Source organism: Vombatus ursinus, unplaced genomic scaffold (genome assembly GCF_900497805.2).
Source record: "Vombatus ursinus unplaced genomic scaffold, bare-nosed wombat genome assembly UNPS02014810.1, whole genome shotgun sequence".
Classification (NCBI taxonomy): domain Eukaryota; kingdom Metazoa; phylum Chordata; class Mammalia; order Diprotodontia; family Vombatidae; genus Vombatus; species Vombatus ursinus.
Window position 1 is genome coordinate 39,832,574 of NW_020954588.1, and position 16,282 is coordinate 39,848,855.

At 44.4% G+C, this 16,282-nt stretch overlaps 2 protein-coding genes across 5 annotated transcripts in view; one reads left to right on the forward strand and one right to left on the reverse strand.

The window, feature by feature from the left end:
* The first annotated feature begins 3,553 nt into the window (after nucleotides 1–3,553).
* On the forward strand, nucleotides 3,554–8,978 carry LOC114052945 (E3 SUMO-protein ligase KIAA1586-like). 3 transcript variants are annotated; one of them, XM_027875740.1, is made up of 3 exons: nucleotides 3,554–3,615; nucleotides 4,662–4,757; nucleotides 6,451–8,978. In XM_027875740.1, exon 3 carries the CDS (start codon nucleotides 6,465–6,467, stop codon nucleotides 8,637–8,639), a length of 2,175 nt encoding a protein of 724 aa, XP_027731541.1. In that variant the 5' UTR covers nucleotides 3,554–3,615; nucleotides 4,662–4,757; nucleotides 6,451–6,464; the 3' UTR covers nucleotides 8,640–8,978. The 3 variants fall into 3 exon arrangements, with proteins under 3 accessions (XP_027731541.1, XP_027731544.1, XP_027731543.1); XM_027875743.1 differs by having other exon boundaries at nucleotides 3,603–3,621; XM_027875742.1 differs by lacking the exon at nucleotides 3,554–3,615 and adding an exon at nucleotides 4,282–4,349.
* Nucleotides 5,719–16,282, reverse strand: part of SMC4 (structural maintenance of chromosomes 4) — a 46,194-nt gene continuing 35,630 nt past the window's right edge. Inside the window, exons 19-23 of one of the 2 annotated variants that reach the window (XM_027875739.1) lie at nucleotides 15,671–15,853; nucleotides 15,322–15,554; nucleotides 14,461–14,644; nucleotides 13,951–14,137; nucleotides 5,719–6,319 (exon numbers count right to left, since the gene is read on the reverse strand). In XM_027875739.1, coding sequence (XP_027731540.1) covers nucleotides 13,985–14,137; nucleotides 14,461–14,644; nucleotides 15,322–15,554; nucleotides 15,671–15,853 — 753 coding nt within the window. In that variant the 3' untranslated portion in view covers nucleotides 5,719–6,319; nucleotides 13,951–13,984. Of the gene's footprint in view, nucleotides 6,320–13,878; nucleotides 14,138–14,460; nucleotides 14,645–15,321; nucleotides 15,555–15,670; nucleotides 15,854–16,282 lie in introns of those variants that run through there. The other variant, XM_027875738.1, reaches the window with a different exon arrangement.

Here is a 16,282-nt window from a genome sequence, read left to right on the forward strand (position 1 = left end):
GACTGAGGCAAACAGAAGTTAAGTGGCTTGCCTAGAGTCACACATCTAGCAAGTGTCTGAGGTCAAATTTGAACTCAGGTCTTCCTGATTCCAGGTTTGATGCTCTGTTCACTGTATCACTTCATGTACATAATTCTCAGTTTTAGCAATTTCAGCAGCAAAATATATATGCATGTATGTATACATATATGAACATGTTGAAATGACTAAAACAGCTAAATACATATAATACATACATATACTATATATATTGCATAATACAGTATATATACTATATGATATATTATTACACAAATAATATAATTAATTATTATATAAATTATTTAATTAATAAGTAATTATAAATAGCAGTTAAATTATGAATAACAATTATAAATAACTGTAATTGTACACAATCAATATCACCATAATATGTTAATATATAATTATATAATATATTGCAATATATAATATATATTTTCTTGTTGAAATTACTAAAACTGCTGAATACATATAATTGCTATATATGTATGTGTGTGTGTGTGTGTGTGTGTGTGTGTGTATGTATGTGTATAATTCCTACTGTGAGCAAGAAGGCATTGTGCCTAGTGCTGCCCTCAAGGCTCTTACATGCCAAGGGGAGAGTGAGGTGGACGTATATAGAAGCAGACACTTAACTGCAAATAATCAAGGCTATTTGAAGAGGCTAAAGAACCAGTATCCAATCATCCCTGGAAGAACTCTTTTCTTCTTTCTATCTCTTTTCCAGTGGCTACTAACATTGCCATATAAGGTAAGTTTGGCTGAATAGCCAGGTAAGCCAATAATAATTGTAATTATTATAATATAATTGGTAATCTTTCTTCCTCTTGTTAATGATTGTAACGACCATCTACTAAAGCAGATAAAGAGAACAGAGCAGGTTACTGAAGTGGAATCTTAAATAGTATGAAAGATGGGGTGAGATCAATCATTAAGAATGAAGTTGTGCTGAGGTAAATATGGGAGAGTTTGGTGGCAGGCAGAGCAAAGAAGGAAGGATTTGAGTGCACTATGACCAATGTTGATTGGACTTCTCAGAACAAAGGCTCTAAAAAAAGTAATTATTTAGGATCTAGATGCTGAGTAACTGTGATAATCTAGCTTACCCAGAGAGAAGAAAGGAGGAAATTCACCTCCAACCTCTGAAAGAGAAATGGTGGACTGGTTGCAGTTAATGCCCTCTCTTTGTTACCATGGAGGGCTCATCCTTGGGGTAGAGGTGGAGCCAGAAAGAACTTCAATGTAAAAACAAAAAGTACCAATTCAACTTTTAAAAAGAAAGTCATTATTGATCTGAATTTCTGTATTCCCTAGGAGAAATGATAGATAAATGCTAGTTATTATTAATCCAACTCAATTTAATTCAATTCAACTCAATAAGCATTTGGTAAGTGCTGTAAGACCCAGGACCTTCCTTCAAGGAGTTCATACACTGTGCCAATCTCTACTGTATCACCTGGGTGGGCATACCTTAGAGCTCCCCATCATCTATAACTGTTTTCTACTTCTATACTCTGAAATTCTGAAATTTCCTGTTCTTACTATAATCTATCTATCTCTCCTTTTGCCTCACCCATCCTAAACCTATCTTTTATCAAATAATAAAAAAAAAAATTAAGCACCTACTATGTGCTAGGCACGCACTGGGTGGGTATACAAAGTCAGTGAATGAATCAATTCCTCCTCACAAGGGGCTTACATTGCAATGGGGAAGACAAGATGTACATACATAAATATGTACAGTTTACTCCTTTCTGGTTTGAGTTCAAATTCAGCCAGTCAGCTGCTAGCTGTGTGATCATGGGCAAGTTACTTAACCTCTGTTTGCCTCAGTTTCCTAAACTATCTAACAGTGATAGTAGCAACAGCTACCTCTTACGGTCTCTGTGAGGATCAGTTGAGACAATATTTGTCAAGTGCTTAGTACAGTTCCTTATGCGGAGTAGACGCTTAGTAAATGTTTATTCCCTTTCCTGGTCCATCATTCATGCTCCAGCCTTACTTTCCTCCCTTTACCGTCTTGACCCCTATGGTTGACCAGCTCAACTACACATCCTTCTCCAATTCGTTGCCTCCGTAAGCCCTGTCCATTTACACCCCAAGTCCCTCCCCCTTCTCCATCCCCCTTCTCTGCTTTGACCCCTATGCCACCAAGGTCTAAGGAGGAAATCACCCAACTGTCGAGTCCTCTACAAGGCCATGGTCCTCTAATGTCACTGACCCTTCCCCTTCCCTGATTGGCTCCCAGCCCTGTGCAGTGATGGTTCCCAATCATGTCTCTCCCCAAGGCTCCTGAGCCACTTCACCTCCAATCTGAAGCAGAAAACTGCTGTTGTGAGCTGCCACGTATCTCTTAGTCCGCAGCTCAAAAATCCTTCCCGTCCTCGCTCCAGTCTGGAGACAGAAGTGGCTGTTCATCTCGCCAAAGGCAACCTCTGCGCTCGTGCCCTGGATCCAGGCTTTCCCTGTCCTCTCTAGGTGTTTTGCCTCTTTCTTCATTCTCTTTCTCCTCTCATCTCCAACCTCTCCCTTTCTATTCCCTCTTTCCCCCGTACCTACAAAAGCGTCCAGGTTTCTTCCATCCTTAAAAACCCTCACCTGAATTGTCATCCCTTCAAGTCATTGTCCCATCCCTTTTCCTCCTTTCTCCTTAAAAAAAGGCACCTATACTCATTATTTCTACTTCCTCACCTCCCTTGTACCTCTGCTTAAAACATTTTTTTAAAAAACAAAAAATATAGTTTCTCTTCTTCCCCGTCCCACCATTGAAAGAGATAAAACCAAGGCCAAAGGGACCACGATCCAGTGGATGCTGCAGGTATTTATCGGCTGTTTGCAGGTCGTCTCCAGCCTCGGACTGAGCCCCTGCGCACAGGGACTGTCCCCCGCCTCTCCGCAGCTCCAGCACGCGGCACAGGGCCTGGCACGTAGTAGGAGCTTATGCTTGTGGCCTTGACCTGCCCGTTGCTATAGAATCGGTCTCCTTTGAGCCCTGCGCATTACACTTTATCCATTTAAAAGCCTGGCTTTGCGAAGGGGTCCAGAGCACCAGCCGCGGGGAGAGCCCCTGGGCCGTGAGCAGCACGGACCTAGCTCAAGCCCTAAGACAGCTCATTTGATGGATGCATGGATTGATTACAGGTGCTGTTCCCTTCCTGCCCTGCCCCATCCCAGCCACAGGGGGCACCACCGGGCGGTCCTCGGGCCTGACAGCGGACCCAGCAGCCTAAATGAGGCGGTGCTAGAGCGGGTTGGCGGAGGAGCGGGGGCAGAAAGGGCTGGCGTTCCTTGCGCAGGCACACTCGCTGCCACCTCCACCCCCACCTTGGCGCCTGCAGTGACAGGACTCGGCTCAGGCTATCGGAGCTCGGCCCCGCCCCTCTGCCCTGGCCCCGCCCCGCCCCTCCGGGTGGGCGGTTGCCGGGCAGTTGAAAGATGCGGCGCCTGCGCAGTGGGGCTCCGGAGGGGCTGGGCAGGGGCTCGGGAACGAGGACGGGGGCGGGGCGCGGGCATGAGCCGGAGCTGGAGGAGGCCGAGGCGGCCGGGCCCCCCGCGGCTCGGGGGAGGAAGGGAGCCGGGCAGAGGCCGGCCGACGTGAGTGTGTGTGCCGGGGCTGGGAGAGGGCAGGGGGCACGCCGTGGGCGGAGGGCTCCCTGGCTCCCCCATTCTCTCTCCTGCCTCCATCCCCCCCTTGCCTCTATTTCCATCCATGCCTCTATTTCCCCTCCATACTTGTTTCCCCTCCATGCCTCTGTTTCCCCGCCATGGCTTTTTCCCCCTCCACGCCTCTATTTCTCCTTCCATGCTTCTATTTCTCCCATGCCTGCTTCCCCTGCCTTTTCCCTCCCATTTCTCTGCCCCACCCCTGCCTTTATTCCTACCCCCTCTTACTTCTTATCCTTTCCTTCACACCCCTCTCTCCCTCCCAGGCCCACGTTCCTCTTTTCTCTCCAACTGCTCCTTTACCTGGTCTCTCTGCCCCCTGAATGCGCCCCCTCCCCCCGGTCCAGCAATCCCATCCTGTGCCTTAGAAAAGAAGCCCTCCGGGCTGGTGTGTCAGCTGAGCTAGCTCCGGGCTGGGGACCTTGTTCTAAGCAACTCTCTGTTAAACATTGACCAGCCCACTAGGACTTCCCTTTCCAGGGAGAGGCCCACTTTGGGGCAGGGGAGACAGGGCTGGACCTGGGGGGGATGAGAACACCTGGGCTCTGGACTCCCTGGGTAGCTCCTGCCCCCCACCCCCCTTCAGATGAGAGAGGTGGCCTCTAGACCTTGGTTACTGACCCCTGGGAGCTGTGGGTTCATGGGATGCTGGACTCCAGGAGGAGGTTTGCACCCATTTGGTCAAGGATTGGCGGGGAGGGTCAGTGTTGTGGAAAACCAGGGACTGTGGAGTTTGAATCCAGAGGCTGCTCCATCAATACCGCTTGTTACCCAGTGCTTCCACAGTGCCTGGCACCCAGCAGGCGCTCAGCAGATGTTGATGGAATGCCCAGGACCTCCCCTTCCCTTTTCCTGCTCCCAGGGCTGGCTTCTTGGGGAGACTGGATCTCTGCCCTTGGGGATGTGGGACTGCCTGGTCTCCCCACTCAGGGCTGGTTCTTGAAAGCTGAAGATCTTGTATTTTCGTTTTTGATTAGGCATGTGAGGAGCTGAGAGGGGAGAGGCCACATGAGCACAGGAAAGCTCCAGCCTGGGTGAAGGAGAGCGTTTTAGGTCGGAGCTGTGTGAAGGAGGTGAGTTCTGGGAACCCCCCGGGGAATGCCAGTGTGTGACCAGGAGGGCAGAAAGTGTTCTGTGTCTGAGGGGGGAGGGCTTAGGTTCTGGGTCAGGGCCAGTTTGGACCCGATGCCCAGAGCAGGGCTGCTGGCTCCTTTGCTTTGTTCATTAAAAAGCAGAACAAAATCTCGGTTTTTTGTCTGAATTCACTGTTCAAGTTTTTAGTTTTGGGTTTGTTTGATTTTTTTTTTTAAGAGGAAATAAAGTTACAGTCAGATTCGAATGGAAAATAATTAAAAGGAATCTTGTGAGCAGTTGTTGAGTATGTTGGGATTATCACACTGAATGTGAGTAAGTGAAAACCAAACCGAGCCAGCAGCCCAGCAGAACTGTCTCTAAGGAGACCCTGGCAGAGCTGGGCAACAGTTACTGCCGAAAATGAGTTTTGTGATTCTACGTCCAGACGTCCCCAATAGAACAGTGGTCGATGGACAATTCTGAAGGGGAAAGCCTTGAGTGCTTTAGCGTGTGTGGGTTGAAGGGAGCAGGGTGTGAGCCCCAGTCTGGGGGTGGCATCTCCTGGGTCTGTTCCCAGGCCTCTTTCTTCCTCCCTAAATGTCCCTGGGCATTTCCCTGAGACTTTTAAAATGGGGCTGGTATCACTTGTCTTCCTCTGGAGGCTATAAAATTTAATTAATGGTTTATAACTGCCTACTTTTATAGATGAAAGGCAATAAAGTACTAGAGTGGGTAGTGAAATATTCTTGCTAAAGCCTTTTATGTCCATTACAATAAGTGGTTGCTTGAACTGGCTTGTGCTGGCTGCTCAGAGCCTATTGTTAAATTTCCAGGATTTTTGTGAGCTAGTTGTTAAACAGAGCCACTCTTTGAAATTAAATGACATGTACACTTACAATTCAATAAATTATATTAAAAATAAAGGAAATAAACAGAACTCATCACTTCCTAATTATTTTACTTTTTCATTCTTATTTATGCTCTTTAGGTTACTTACATTTCTTATATCTGCATGGTAGGAATACTCTATCATAATATGGTATACTGCACGTCTTCCCAAGTCTGTGTCCAGTGACGTCACCTTGGGTCCTTCAAATAGACCACAGCGATAGTATTTACACAATGTTACAAACAGGGGCTTGGTTTATCCTTTTGTGGCTTGTCACAGATTAAGCTTAGAGGCTTAGAGCCGCTGAGTTTGTAGCTGTGACTTTGTAGCATACAAACATTTAGAAATTCTTCATCCAGGATTCACAGACCGATCCAGCTCATCAGAGAATTGCTCACGTCACTGACGAACGAGTGAATTGTCCAAATACATTTTCATTGTTTCTCTTTCGTCTTTCTCGTGAATGTAAATGAAAATGTGACCCAGACTTCATGTCAGACCTGTGCTCGTTCGTCGATGACATGGGTGATTCCATGGCTGAATCGGGCAGTGATCCAGCACCTCTTCATGGTTGGATTTTTGTGAAGCTCTTTATTGTTGGTGATAGAATTACAAACACCAACAGTCGATTTGGCAAGAAATAGCAAGGTGTGCCGAAGTGACGCTTGTAATCTGAAAAAGAAGGCAAATGTTTTAACTTAAAATGTGTTATTTCTGAAATTATATAAAGAGATCATTAAAATAAGTTTTTACCTGAAAGTAGTATATGAATTTTACTAATGTATTGTAAAATTAATTTCCAGATTCTGATCCTAAAATGCCCAAACGACAGAGTGATATATTCAGTTTTTTAAATGTGAAGAAGGTGAAAACAGACACAGAAAATGAGATGAATGAAAATCATTGTGGAGCGTGGAAGCCCACGGAACCCACTTTTGAGTCTGTTGAACAGCCTCTTATTGAAGAGAAGCCATCATGTTCATCAAAGGAAGAAATCGATAACCTTGTGCTTCCGGATTGTTGGAACAAAAAGCAAGCCTTTCTATTCACTGAACAGTACAAATGGCTTGAGATAAGAGAAGGTAAATTAGGATGTAAGGATTGTTCAACAGTTCAGCATTTAGGAATGAGAGCAGAAAAGCATGTGCACGTCTCCAAAGAGTGGATTGCCTATTTGGTAACCCCAAATGGAAGTAATAAAATTACTAGACAAGCTTCTTTACGAAAAAAAATGAGAGAACACGATGTTTCTAAAGCCCATAATAAAATTCAAGATTTGTTAAAAGAATCTCCTTCTAGTGACTCAGTTTCCAATTTTGTTCCTAAACCAAATAACAAAAACATGGATGCTACTGTAAAAGTTTTCAATACTGTTTACAGTTTAGTAAAATGTAATAGGCCTTTATCTGACATTGAGGGGGTGATAGAATTACAAGAGGAAAAAGGAGTCGATATAGGCAGTTGCTTGCATACGAGATACAGCGCAACAAGAATAGCAGAGCACATTGCAAAGGAAATTAAGATGAAGGTATTTAAGAACATCATAGAAGAGAATGCCAAAATCTGTATCATAGTTGACGAGACATCTGCAATTTCAAAGAAAAGCACCCTAGTGATTTATCTCCAGTGCGCAGTTCAGTCGGCTCCGTCACCTGTAATGTTGTTTGTTGCTTTAAAAGAACTGGTGTTGACGACGGCAGAGTGTATTTTCAGTACGTTACTGTCCGCTTTAAATGATTGTGGCTTTCATAATGAGTATTTGAAAGCCAACTTAATTGCATTTTGCTCTGATGGGGCTGATACAGTGTTGGGAAGAAGGTCTGGAGTAGGTATGAAGTTACTGGAAAACTTTCCCAAGATCATCATTTGGCATTGTTTAAATCATCGATTACAGCTGTCACTTGATGATTCGATATCCGAAATAGAACGAGTTAACCATTTTAAAATGTTTCTTGACAAAACGTATTCTATTTATCACCAATCTAATAAAAATCAAACTGAGCTAGAAGCTATTGCTAAAGACCTTGAACTGGAAATTATTAAAATTGGTCGGGTCCTTGGACCAAGATGGGCAGCATGTAGTCTACGAGTTGCGACTGCTGTATGGCGCTCCTATCCTGAATTGTATAGAAATTTTTCTCATTCTTCTTCTTACTCTGGTTTGGCAAAGAGATTAGCTAACATCAGTTTCTTGCAAGACCTTGCGTTAATGATTGACATTCTGGAAGAATTTTCATTACTTTCAACTGCACTGCAGTCAGGATCAACTAACATTCAAAAAGCTCAAAAGTTAATCAAACGTACCATAAGAGCTTTGGAAAACTTAAAGATTTGTGCTGGAAAGTATGAATCTCAAATCGAAGATATGATTAAGTCAGACAAGTTTAAAGACATCCCATTTAATAAAAATAATAAGCTTAATACTCTTCCGAGGAATATGTTATTAGACCACATAATTCAGCACATGAACTTGCGTCTTTTGTTGGAGAGGAACAATGATGAAAGCGTTTTAAGTTATTTTGATTTATTAGAACCATCTGCCTGGCCTCACGAAGAACTGATTTCACCCTGGATAGCTGGTGAAAGAAAATTGTCACATTTGAGTGAGATTTTAAAATACGAAATTGACTTGAATGATTTTCGGGATTTTGTAGATAATAATGTAAAATCAAACAATGCTCCAATCCCTGTAACCATACAGAAAGCCAAGAAGATAGTTAGCAGTATTGCCGTCAGTAGTGCTGAAGCAGAGAGAGGTTTTGGTTTAATGAATATCATTTGTACGAGGGTGAGAAGTAGCTTAAAAGTAGATCACATATCCGATTTCATGACGATAAATTTCCTGGGAAAAGAATTAGCAGATTGGGACGCAACTCCATTTGTCAAATCATGGTTGAATTGCAACCACAGGTTAGCTACAGATACAAGAGTTCGGAAAAAGTCAACAAAAGGGTTCTATGAAAATCAATTAGCTCTGTGGAATTTACCGTAGTTTTGTATAGCTTATTGTTCTTTGTAAATGTGTATACATTCTTTATATCAGTAAAATTTATAATAAACTCGTATGTATGTATGATACTTTTTTTTTCTCAGAGAGCCAGTTAGACATTTGCTCCCATAATGTTGATTACAAATTATCTTAGTGAGTATTTAGCCCTGTGCAGTGTAGGTAGGCGTTATAAAAATCTGTAGGAAATCTGCCCTTTTAAGGAAAGATTCCACTTGAAGTTCTAATCTGAAACCAGAGTGAATTTCATCTTGATATTCCTTGGTGCCTTATCAGCTCCCAGGATGTAGAATTTAGGAGACCTTAGAGACTGAAAGGAGAAAACTAGAGAGGTTGAGTAATTTTCTCAAGGGCACCCAGGTATCAGGTAAGAAGAACCTGTCTTCCAACCTGGGCTTTCCAGAACGGGTGAACCAGTTCTCAGTTCCAATAGCAGTGCACTAGTGTACCTGTTCCCCCACAACCCCTTTGGCATTTGTCATTTTCCTTTTTTTTTTTTTGTCTTAGCCAATCCAGTGGTTGGGAGATGGTACCTCAGAATTGTTTTAATTTGCATTTAGAGCATTTTTTCATATTACTATTGATAGTTTGGGTTTCTTTCTCTGAAAAAAAAAATGCCCATTTATATCCTTTGACCATTTATTATGTGGGGAATGGCTTTTATTCTTATATATTTGCCCCAGTTCCTTGTATTTCTTATAAATGAGACTTTTTTTTAGAGAAACTTGCTACAAAGATTACTCCCCCACCCACCCCAGTTTCCCATTTTTCTCCTGATTTTAGCTGAGCTGCATTGGTTGTGTTTATGCAAAAACTTTAATTTTAGGTAATCAAACCTCTACTCAGATTCTCAGGGTTGACGAGCTCTCTGAAGCAATCTAGACTTTGGTGCTCAGTTTATGTACACAAAACATAGACGGTTATGTTTCATTATCCCCTTTACCTCTTGTGAACTTCTCAATCTCATTTGGTTCTGAGCTCTTCCCCATCTACAGATCCAGGAGGTAATTTCTTTCATGCTCCACTGATTTGCTTATGATATCATCCTTTGTTTCTAAATCATGAACCCATTTTTGAGCTCCTATCTTGGTACGTGGTGTGAGATGTTGGTCAATTCTTAGTTACTGCCAGATTCCTAATTTTTTGCCGAACGGTGAGTTCTTGCTCCAATAGCTGGGATCTTTGAGTTTTCCAAACACTGGGTTACTGTGCTCACTTGCTTCTGTGTGTTGTGTCCCTACCCGGTTCCACAGATCAACCACTCCCTCTCTTACCCAGTACCAAACTGGATGTTTACTCTGTTGTAGTATGGTTTGGAATCCGGTGCTTCTCAGCCCTCTTCCCTCACTCATTTTTTCCATTGATTCCCTTGACATTCTTGACCCTTTGCTCCTCCAGATGAATATTTTTCCTTCTAGCTCTATAAAGTGATTCTTGGATCGCTGGATTGGACATCAGTGAATGTCGTCTGTTCTGGCTTTACAGAAGAATTTGGTTCGGTGTGTCCCCCACCCGGAGTCGAAATGTGGACGTACCCAGCTGTCACAAAACATACTTTCTCATCTCAGCGACTCCACTATTGCTCTGACAGTCCAGAGCAGCCTCTCCTTGGCCACCACTCTCCAGTGTGTTGGCTTCCTCCCTGAAGGCAGGGAGTGACGTACTTTTTGTTTGTGCTCCCATCTCTAGGCACATAAAAAATGCCTTTTCGTTCATTCTCTAATTTCCATAATTGTAGTCTTAAAAATATTTCTTATAATAGTCTTAGGAAAACTTTCAAAATCTAAAGAAATATCTTAAGTTTTTATAAAAACGCTTTCTTTTGTAATTTCCTTTAGGATTTTCTTTTTTCTAGGTTGGCTCTTAGGATTGACTGGTCTACACCCAGAGTTCAGCAAAATGATCCTACTTCACCAGCACGTAATCACGGTAGAATGGTTTTTTATTATTATTATTTTTGGTGAGGCAGTTGGGGTTAAGTGACTTGCCCTGAGTCACACAGCTAGTGAGTGTTATTTGTCTGAGGCTGGATTTGAACTCAGGTCCTCCTGACTCCAGGGCCACTGCTCTATCCACTGCACCACCTAGCTGCCCCAATCATGGTAAATGGTAACACACTGAGAAATGTGTCCAGCAAAAGCCACTTTTAATCTGTCTCCAAAGCCATTTTTAATACTCTGGCTTAATAGTCAAATTGCAGTCTCCCATCCTCCAAGTTAACCCATCATTTTTAGACTTACTGTTCCTTGTGGACGGCTAAGTGGTACAGTGAATGGTGTACAGCATCTGGAGTCAGGAAGACCTGAGTTCAAATCCAACCTTGGACTCTGATATCACTCTGATAGACCAAATAGTGTTTGCATGAATGTAAGACTCAATTTTGGTAACTTTTTTTTTTAAGTAACTTTTAACCGTGCATCCCACAAAAATCCTCGGTATTCCATGATTTCTGGGCAATTTAATCTAACAAATCTAACAAATATGATAGTCTTGTTTGGCAGTTTAACTTCCCAATAAATCCGGCCTACATTTGTCATCAGAAAACCAGGGTTTGACTCTGAGGCCACCTGGGAGACCTTGGGTGAGTTTCCCCTGCTCAGGCCTTCATTGCCTCCTCTATCATAAGACTCCTTTTAGGCCCAAGGCTCAGGATCCCATGGGTGACTGTTGAGTCATTCCTGGGCTCTTTTCCCTTCTGGCCTCAGTCACCTTGGTTGACCAGCCAGGGTCACTGATGGAGGAGGCAGGCCTGGCCCAGAGGGGCCCAGCTCTGGCACCTGTTGGAGCAGCCCTAGGTTTGGGTAGCATTGCAGGGAGCAGGGGCTGGCACTCCTGGGGCCACCCTCCTTCCCTGCTCCTCTGGACTGGCCAGAGACTCTTAATCCAAGTTTGAGCCCCACCTTTTGTTTCCTAGTGAAAGAGGAAAGTATGGGCTCCAGGCTTTACCTGGAAGGTGCACACACAGTGACGACTATTCAGAGGAGGACAATAGGTGCAGTTGTTTGGAAGGGAGTCACTCTGGATTGAATGAAAGGCAGGCAGGACCTGTTCTCTCCAAAGGAGGGCAAACCACCCCTCCAGGTGAGGTCTGAAAGCTTCACTTTGTCTGCTTAGAAGCCTCACTTATGTCTTGGTTAAAGAGTTCAGCTCTTCTTAAAGGGCTATTGAATCTGGCACATTTTTAGGACGTTTTGGCATTTTTCTGGCACCAGTTGGAGGATCTTGGAGTTGATGTCAGAGACATGAGAATCTTGAATGGGTCTTCTCACGGGCACCTCTGACTCAAGCTGGCCAGAAGGGAGGGTTACTGTTGGGAATGAGCATCTGTGCAGGCTCCCAGCCTCCCAAGCCAGTGGCTTCCTGCACATCTCGTGCCCCTTCATCCAGATTATGTGGCTCCCGCCTTAGTTCAGTCCCTCCCCTCTGCCTGGACCACTGTCCCAAGCTTCTAATTAGTGGCATCCCCCTGCAAGCTGTCCTCCAGGCTTCCGTCAGTGATTTCTTCCTAGAGTACGTGAAGGTCTATGCCATCCCCTGCCTGCTCCCTCTCCGCCTGTGTCTCTGATTACTTCCCAAAGGTAATAATTCCTTTGTTTTGTACTTAAACCTTTCACGTGCTGGCCCCTTTCTACCTTTCCAGCCTTTATTACTCTCCTCAATACACTCTACATGGCTGTTGAGGTCCTTTTCAATGCCAATTCTGTGACCATTTGGGGTATGAGGCATCAGCAATGTGAGTGACAAAATCTAGATGATGCAGTCAAATGTCATTCCCAAGATCTAAGCCCAGGTTCAGAAATTGTGAATAATCTTGGTGCACGATCTTGATTTAAGTAGGTTCTTTTTCATAACCCAAAACACGGCCGTATTTTGTGCATAGAAACAGGACCAAAATTATTTCAGGGGGATCATCAACCCTGAGAGTCTGGTTAGAGATTTTGCACTAAACTGACAAAAGACTTCCATGCAGAGAGATTCCAGGCAACCACAGGGTCTGTCTAAGGATGTGAACCAAGAGCCCCTCTGGACTACACTAACTTGTTACACTACAAACCACCCGGAGGGCTGGAATGTGTACACAAACATATGCAGCCTGGTCCTTCCAACAGACGGTGCAAGAGCTGCTTGGAGCAGGAGCAGGAGCAGGTGTGGAGGGGGAGCCTCGAGCTGAAGAAGTCAGGGTGGTCTCCAACCCTCCCAATCCAGTATGGGGTGTCCTGAAAGCCACGGACGGTTTGCTGTCGAATCAAATTGTGCATGCTGGGAGGAATGCTTTTCTCTGCTGGAGGCAGCATGGCCAAGGCTCAGAGCGAGCTGGGGGACACCGCGGCTTGACCCCCAGAAGCACCATTTCCTCCCTGGCCTGCTTCTTCATCCCTCAGACAGCCCAGAACAAGATGGGAGACCTTCCAGCGTGAGGTGGCTGTCAGCCCTGCCTGTCGGGAAGAGGAGGAACCCGTCATGTTTCCCAACATTCCCGTCCATCTCAGGGCTACCCGAGGCAACTCATTTGACATTTCTTTTGGTGGCATCACTAAAATGCAGGTAGGTCAACAACGGCCTCACTGGTGGGCTCTAAGGCACCAGCCTGGAGATGCCACTCTGAGGAGGTTGCCACTGTTTCAACAACACAGCCAGAACAGCTGTCCATAGAGGAAGAGGATAAGCACTGAAGTGTGTTCTCACCACAGAGAACTCAAAGGTTCATTACTGAATGACTGCGTTGTAGAAAAGAGATGCGAGTTTTAAAAGGACACTTGCAATGTAAAATGTACCCCCCTTTGCTAGTTGCAACCCCCTCCCCCAAAAGGAAAAACCCTGGGCCTCAGTTACCTCATGTGTAAAATAAGGGGGTGGAGGGAGGGCCTGGGCTAAAATGGCCTCTGAGGTCCCTTGCAGCTCTGTCTGACCCCCAAGATGGGAGCTGACCAGCCTTGAAGACCTGAAGAGCTCAGGGGAGCCCTGCAGCCTGGGGAGATGTCTCCCTGGGAGGGGCAGGCTCTTCTCTGTGGGTGGGAACCTCTTTGTCCTCTGGCCCTGCTCGCTACTGCTCAGGCCTGCAGCTGAGGGACAGGGAACGTCCATGTTAGCTAGGAGTCCCCCCTCATCCTTTTCCTGGGGGGGGGGGGGGGGTCTGCTGTAGGATTTTTAAGGTCCCTTCTTAAAAGGAGAACTCCCATAGCTATCACTAGAGCATGACAAAAAGCAAACAATGAAAATCAGATAGATAAAACAGTTCATGAACATATATTTACAAAACTGAAAAGTATAAAAACCATAGCTGAATAGTACAAACATGTCGATTCCACGGGGTCACAACAGACGGAGGTTCAGCAAAGTCCTTTGGATGCAATGACTTTGGGATTTATCGCAACACTTTTTGTTATGTTGTGGGTCTTGTAAATTCCAATGAGCCTGTCGGCAATCTCAAACATGTTATTTCGAAGTGAAATGATTATGAACTGGGCATTTTTCGTTTGTTCCTAAAGAAAAGGAAAACAAGTGATTACAATGTTTCCAAATTATATTAGTGACATTTGATAGACATTTACATAAGCTAAAATTTCCCTAAAATGTTTTCACAGTAGTTGTAATAAACAAGTATCTGTTTTTGCTTCTGTCCACTAGCACAGATGATAATCCAAAAACATATTTTATTGAATTATGACTTAAAAAGAGAAACAGAGAAGCCAATCTGAGTCAGTACAATCCTGAGTGAATGACTGACAATTAAAAAAAAAAAATCCTGCTCATTAATAGTCAATAAGACTTTGTGAAAAAGACAACCAGCTACAAGTCTACTTACATATATATAAAATGCCACAATGGACACATTTTTAAAATCTAGGGCCGCATCAATTTCATCCATGAAATAAAGAGGTGTGGGCTTATAATGGTGGAGAGCGAAAACCAGAGCCAGGGAACTGAGTGTCTTCTCTCCTCCTGAAAGATTAAAGATCTTCTTCCAACTTTTTTTGGGTGGCCGGACACTAAAAAAAAAAAGCCACCAAATGTCAGACAAGTGAGAATGCTGAGCCCCCAGACTGGTCGAAGGCACCCCAATTTCCTTCTGACCTCCAGCCACCCTGTTGCTGTTGACAACCTAACTGGCATGTTTTAAACACAAGAATGAACTCCAATTGTTGCACTGCAGCTAGACTCGGGCCACACAATTTTCTGTTGGCCTCTTTTCCCTTCTCGCCCCAGTGCGCTGCTTGCTATCGGAACGCACAACCTCCTTTGCACATGCTGTTCCACATGCCTATGTGCTGAAGACTGTCTGGGCTGGACTAGATGCCTTTCCAGGTGCCTGCCACTTTGGTGCTTTCTCAGTGGTTACGGGTCTGTGCTGATCCACCAGCAGGTTGAGCTATCATTCTTCAGACTTTGCATCCTGACACTTAAAGAAACGAGGAGAGTGAAATGGCTCACAGGAGGCAGTCAGGACACACTGACAGATCTGCCGTAGTGCCAAAGCCTGGCAGTTACTCTTCTGCCATTTTCTCACTTGAAATCAGCTATAAATTGGTTCATTGACGTTTATGCCACACAATTTTCCTCCTCCTCTCCTTCCAAAAATATGAAGCCTGAGCTGTGACGGTTCAGAGAACAGACAGGCACACTCTGGCGCAAAAAGCAAGTGGCGTCCCCAGTGACGTCAACACACCTAAACATGATTCCTTCCGAGAACGGGTCCAGGCTGTCGACCAGCTCGAGTTCGGCATCACCTCCCAGAGTCAGCATCTGGTAATTCTCCTTCAGCTTGTTGGTTATGATGTTAAAACCGGCCATGAACTCATTAAGCCTCTGCTTCCGAAGGTCTTCATAGGCCTGTCTGAAGCGCTCGCGTTCAGCAGTGATCCTGTCCAGATCTGCTACCCGCTGCAGGTACAACTCTTCCTGTGAAATGAAAACCCACAAAAGCCAGGAAATGAGCACGTGGAACCACTCACAACGCCAGACGGGCGGCAGCTAAAGGGCACCAAACAACCATCATCGATGACAGGAAATGTTACCTTCTTTTTATACTCTGCGATGGAACCAAGATTTGGTTTCATTTCATGGCACTGGGCCTCAAGAAGAGCAATTTGATTTGTTAGAGAATCAGGACTTTGTATTGCTTCGAGGTCCTCTTGGCTTAGAACAGAAATCTCTTCAATTGGATTATCTTCTATTGGATGCAATGATATTCTTGAAATCTAAAATTTTGTTTTAAACAGGAATTTTAGAGATAGCATAATTTTAGCATGTCAATATTCAGTAACAATCAGTAACAAAGGCATTTTTACTTTTTGATGAGGCAACTGGGGTTAAGTGACTTGCCTAGGGTCACACAGCTAGTAAGTGTCAAGTGTCTGAGGCCCGATTTGAACTCAAGTCTTCCTGACACTAGGACTGGCACTCTATCCACTGCACCGCCTAGCTGCTCCAATGAAGGCATTTTTCACACTGAAACAGACACTAAATGAAGCACCTGTTTACAGAGATATCAAATGACTGAACAAGCTGATCAGACTAAGGGCTTTCTATGTCAAATTCTGTCCTATCTCAACCTCACATTTTGTGGTTTGTCACATTTCGCCCTTTTGACGCCAAATTTTGTCATTCTATGTCAAGTTTTGTCCTCT

Coding starts and splice junctions, on each gene's coding strand:
- LOC114052945 (XM_027875740.1), top strand. CDS start 6,465: ATGCCCAAACGACAGAGTGATATATTCAGTTTTTTAAATGTGAAGAAG.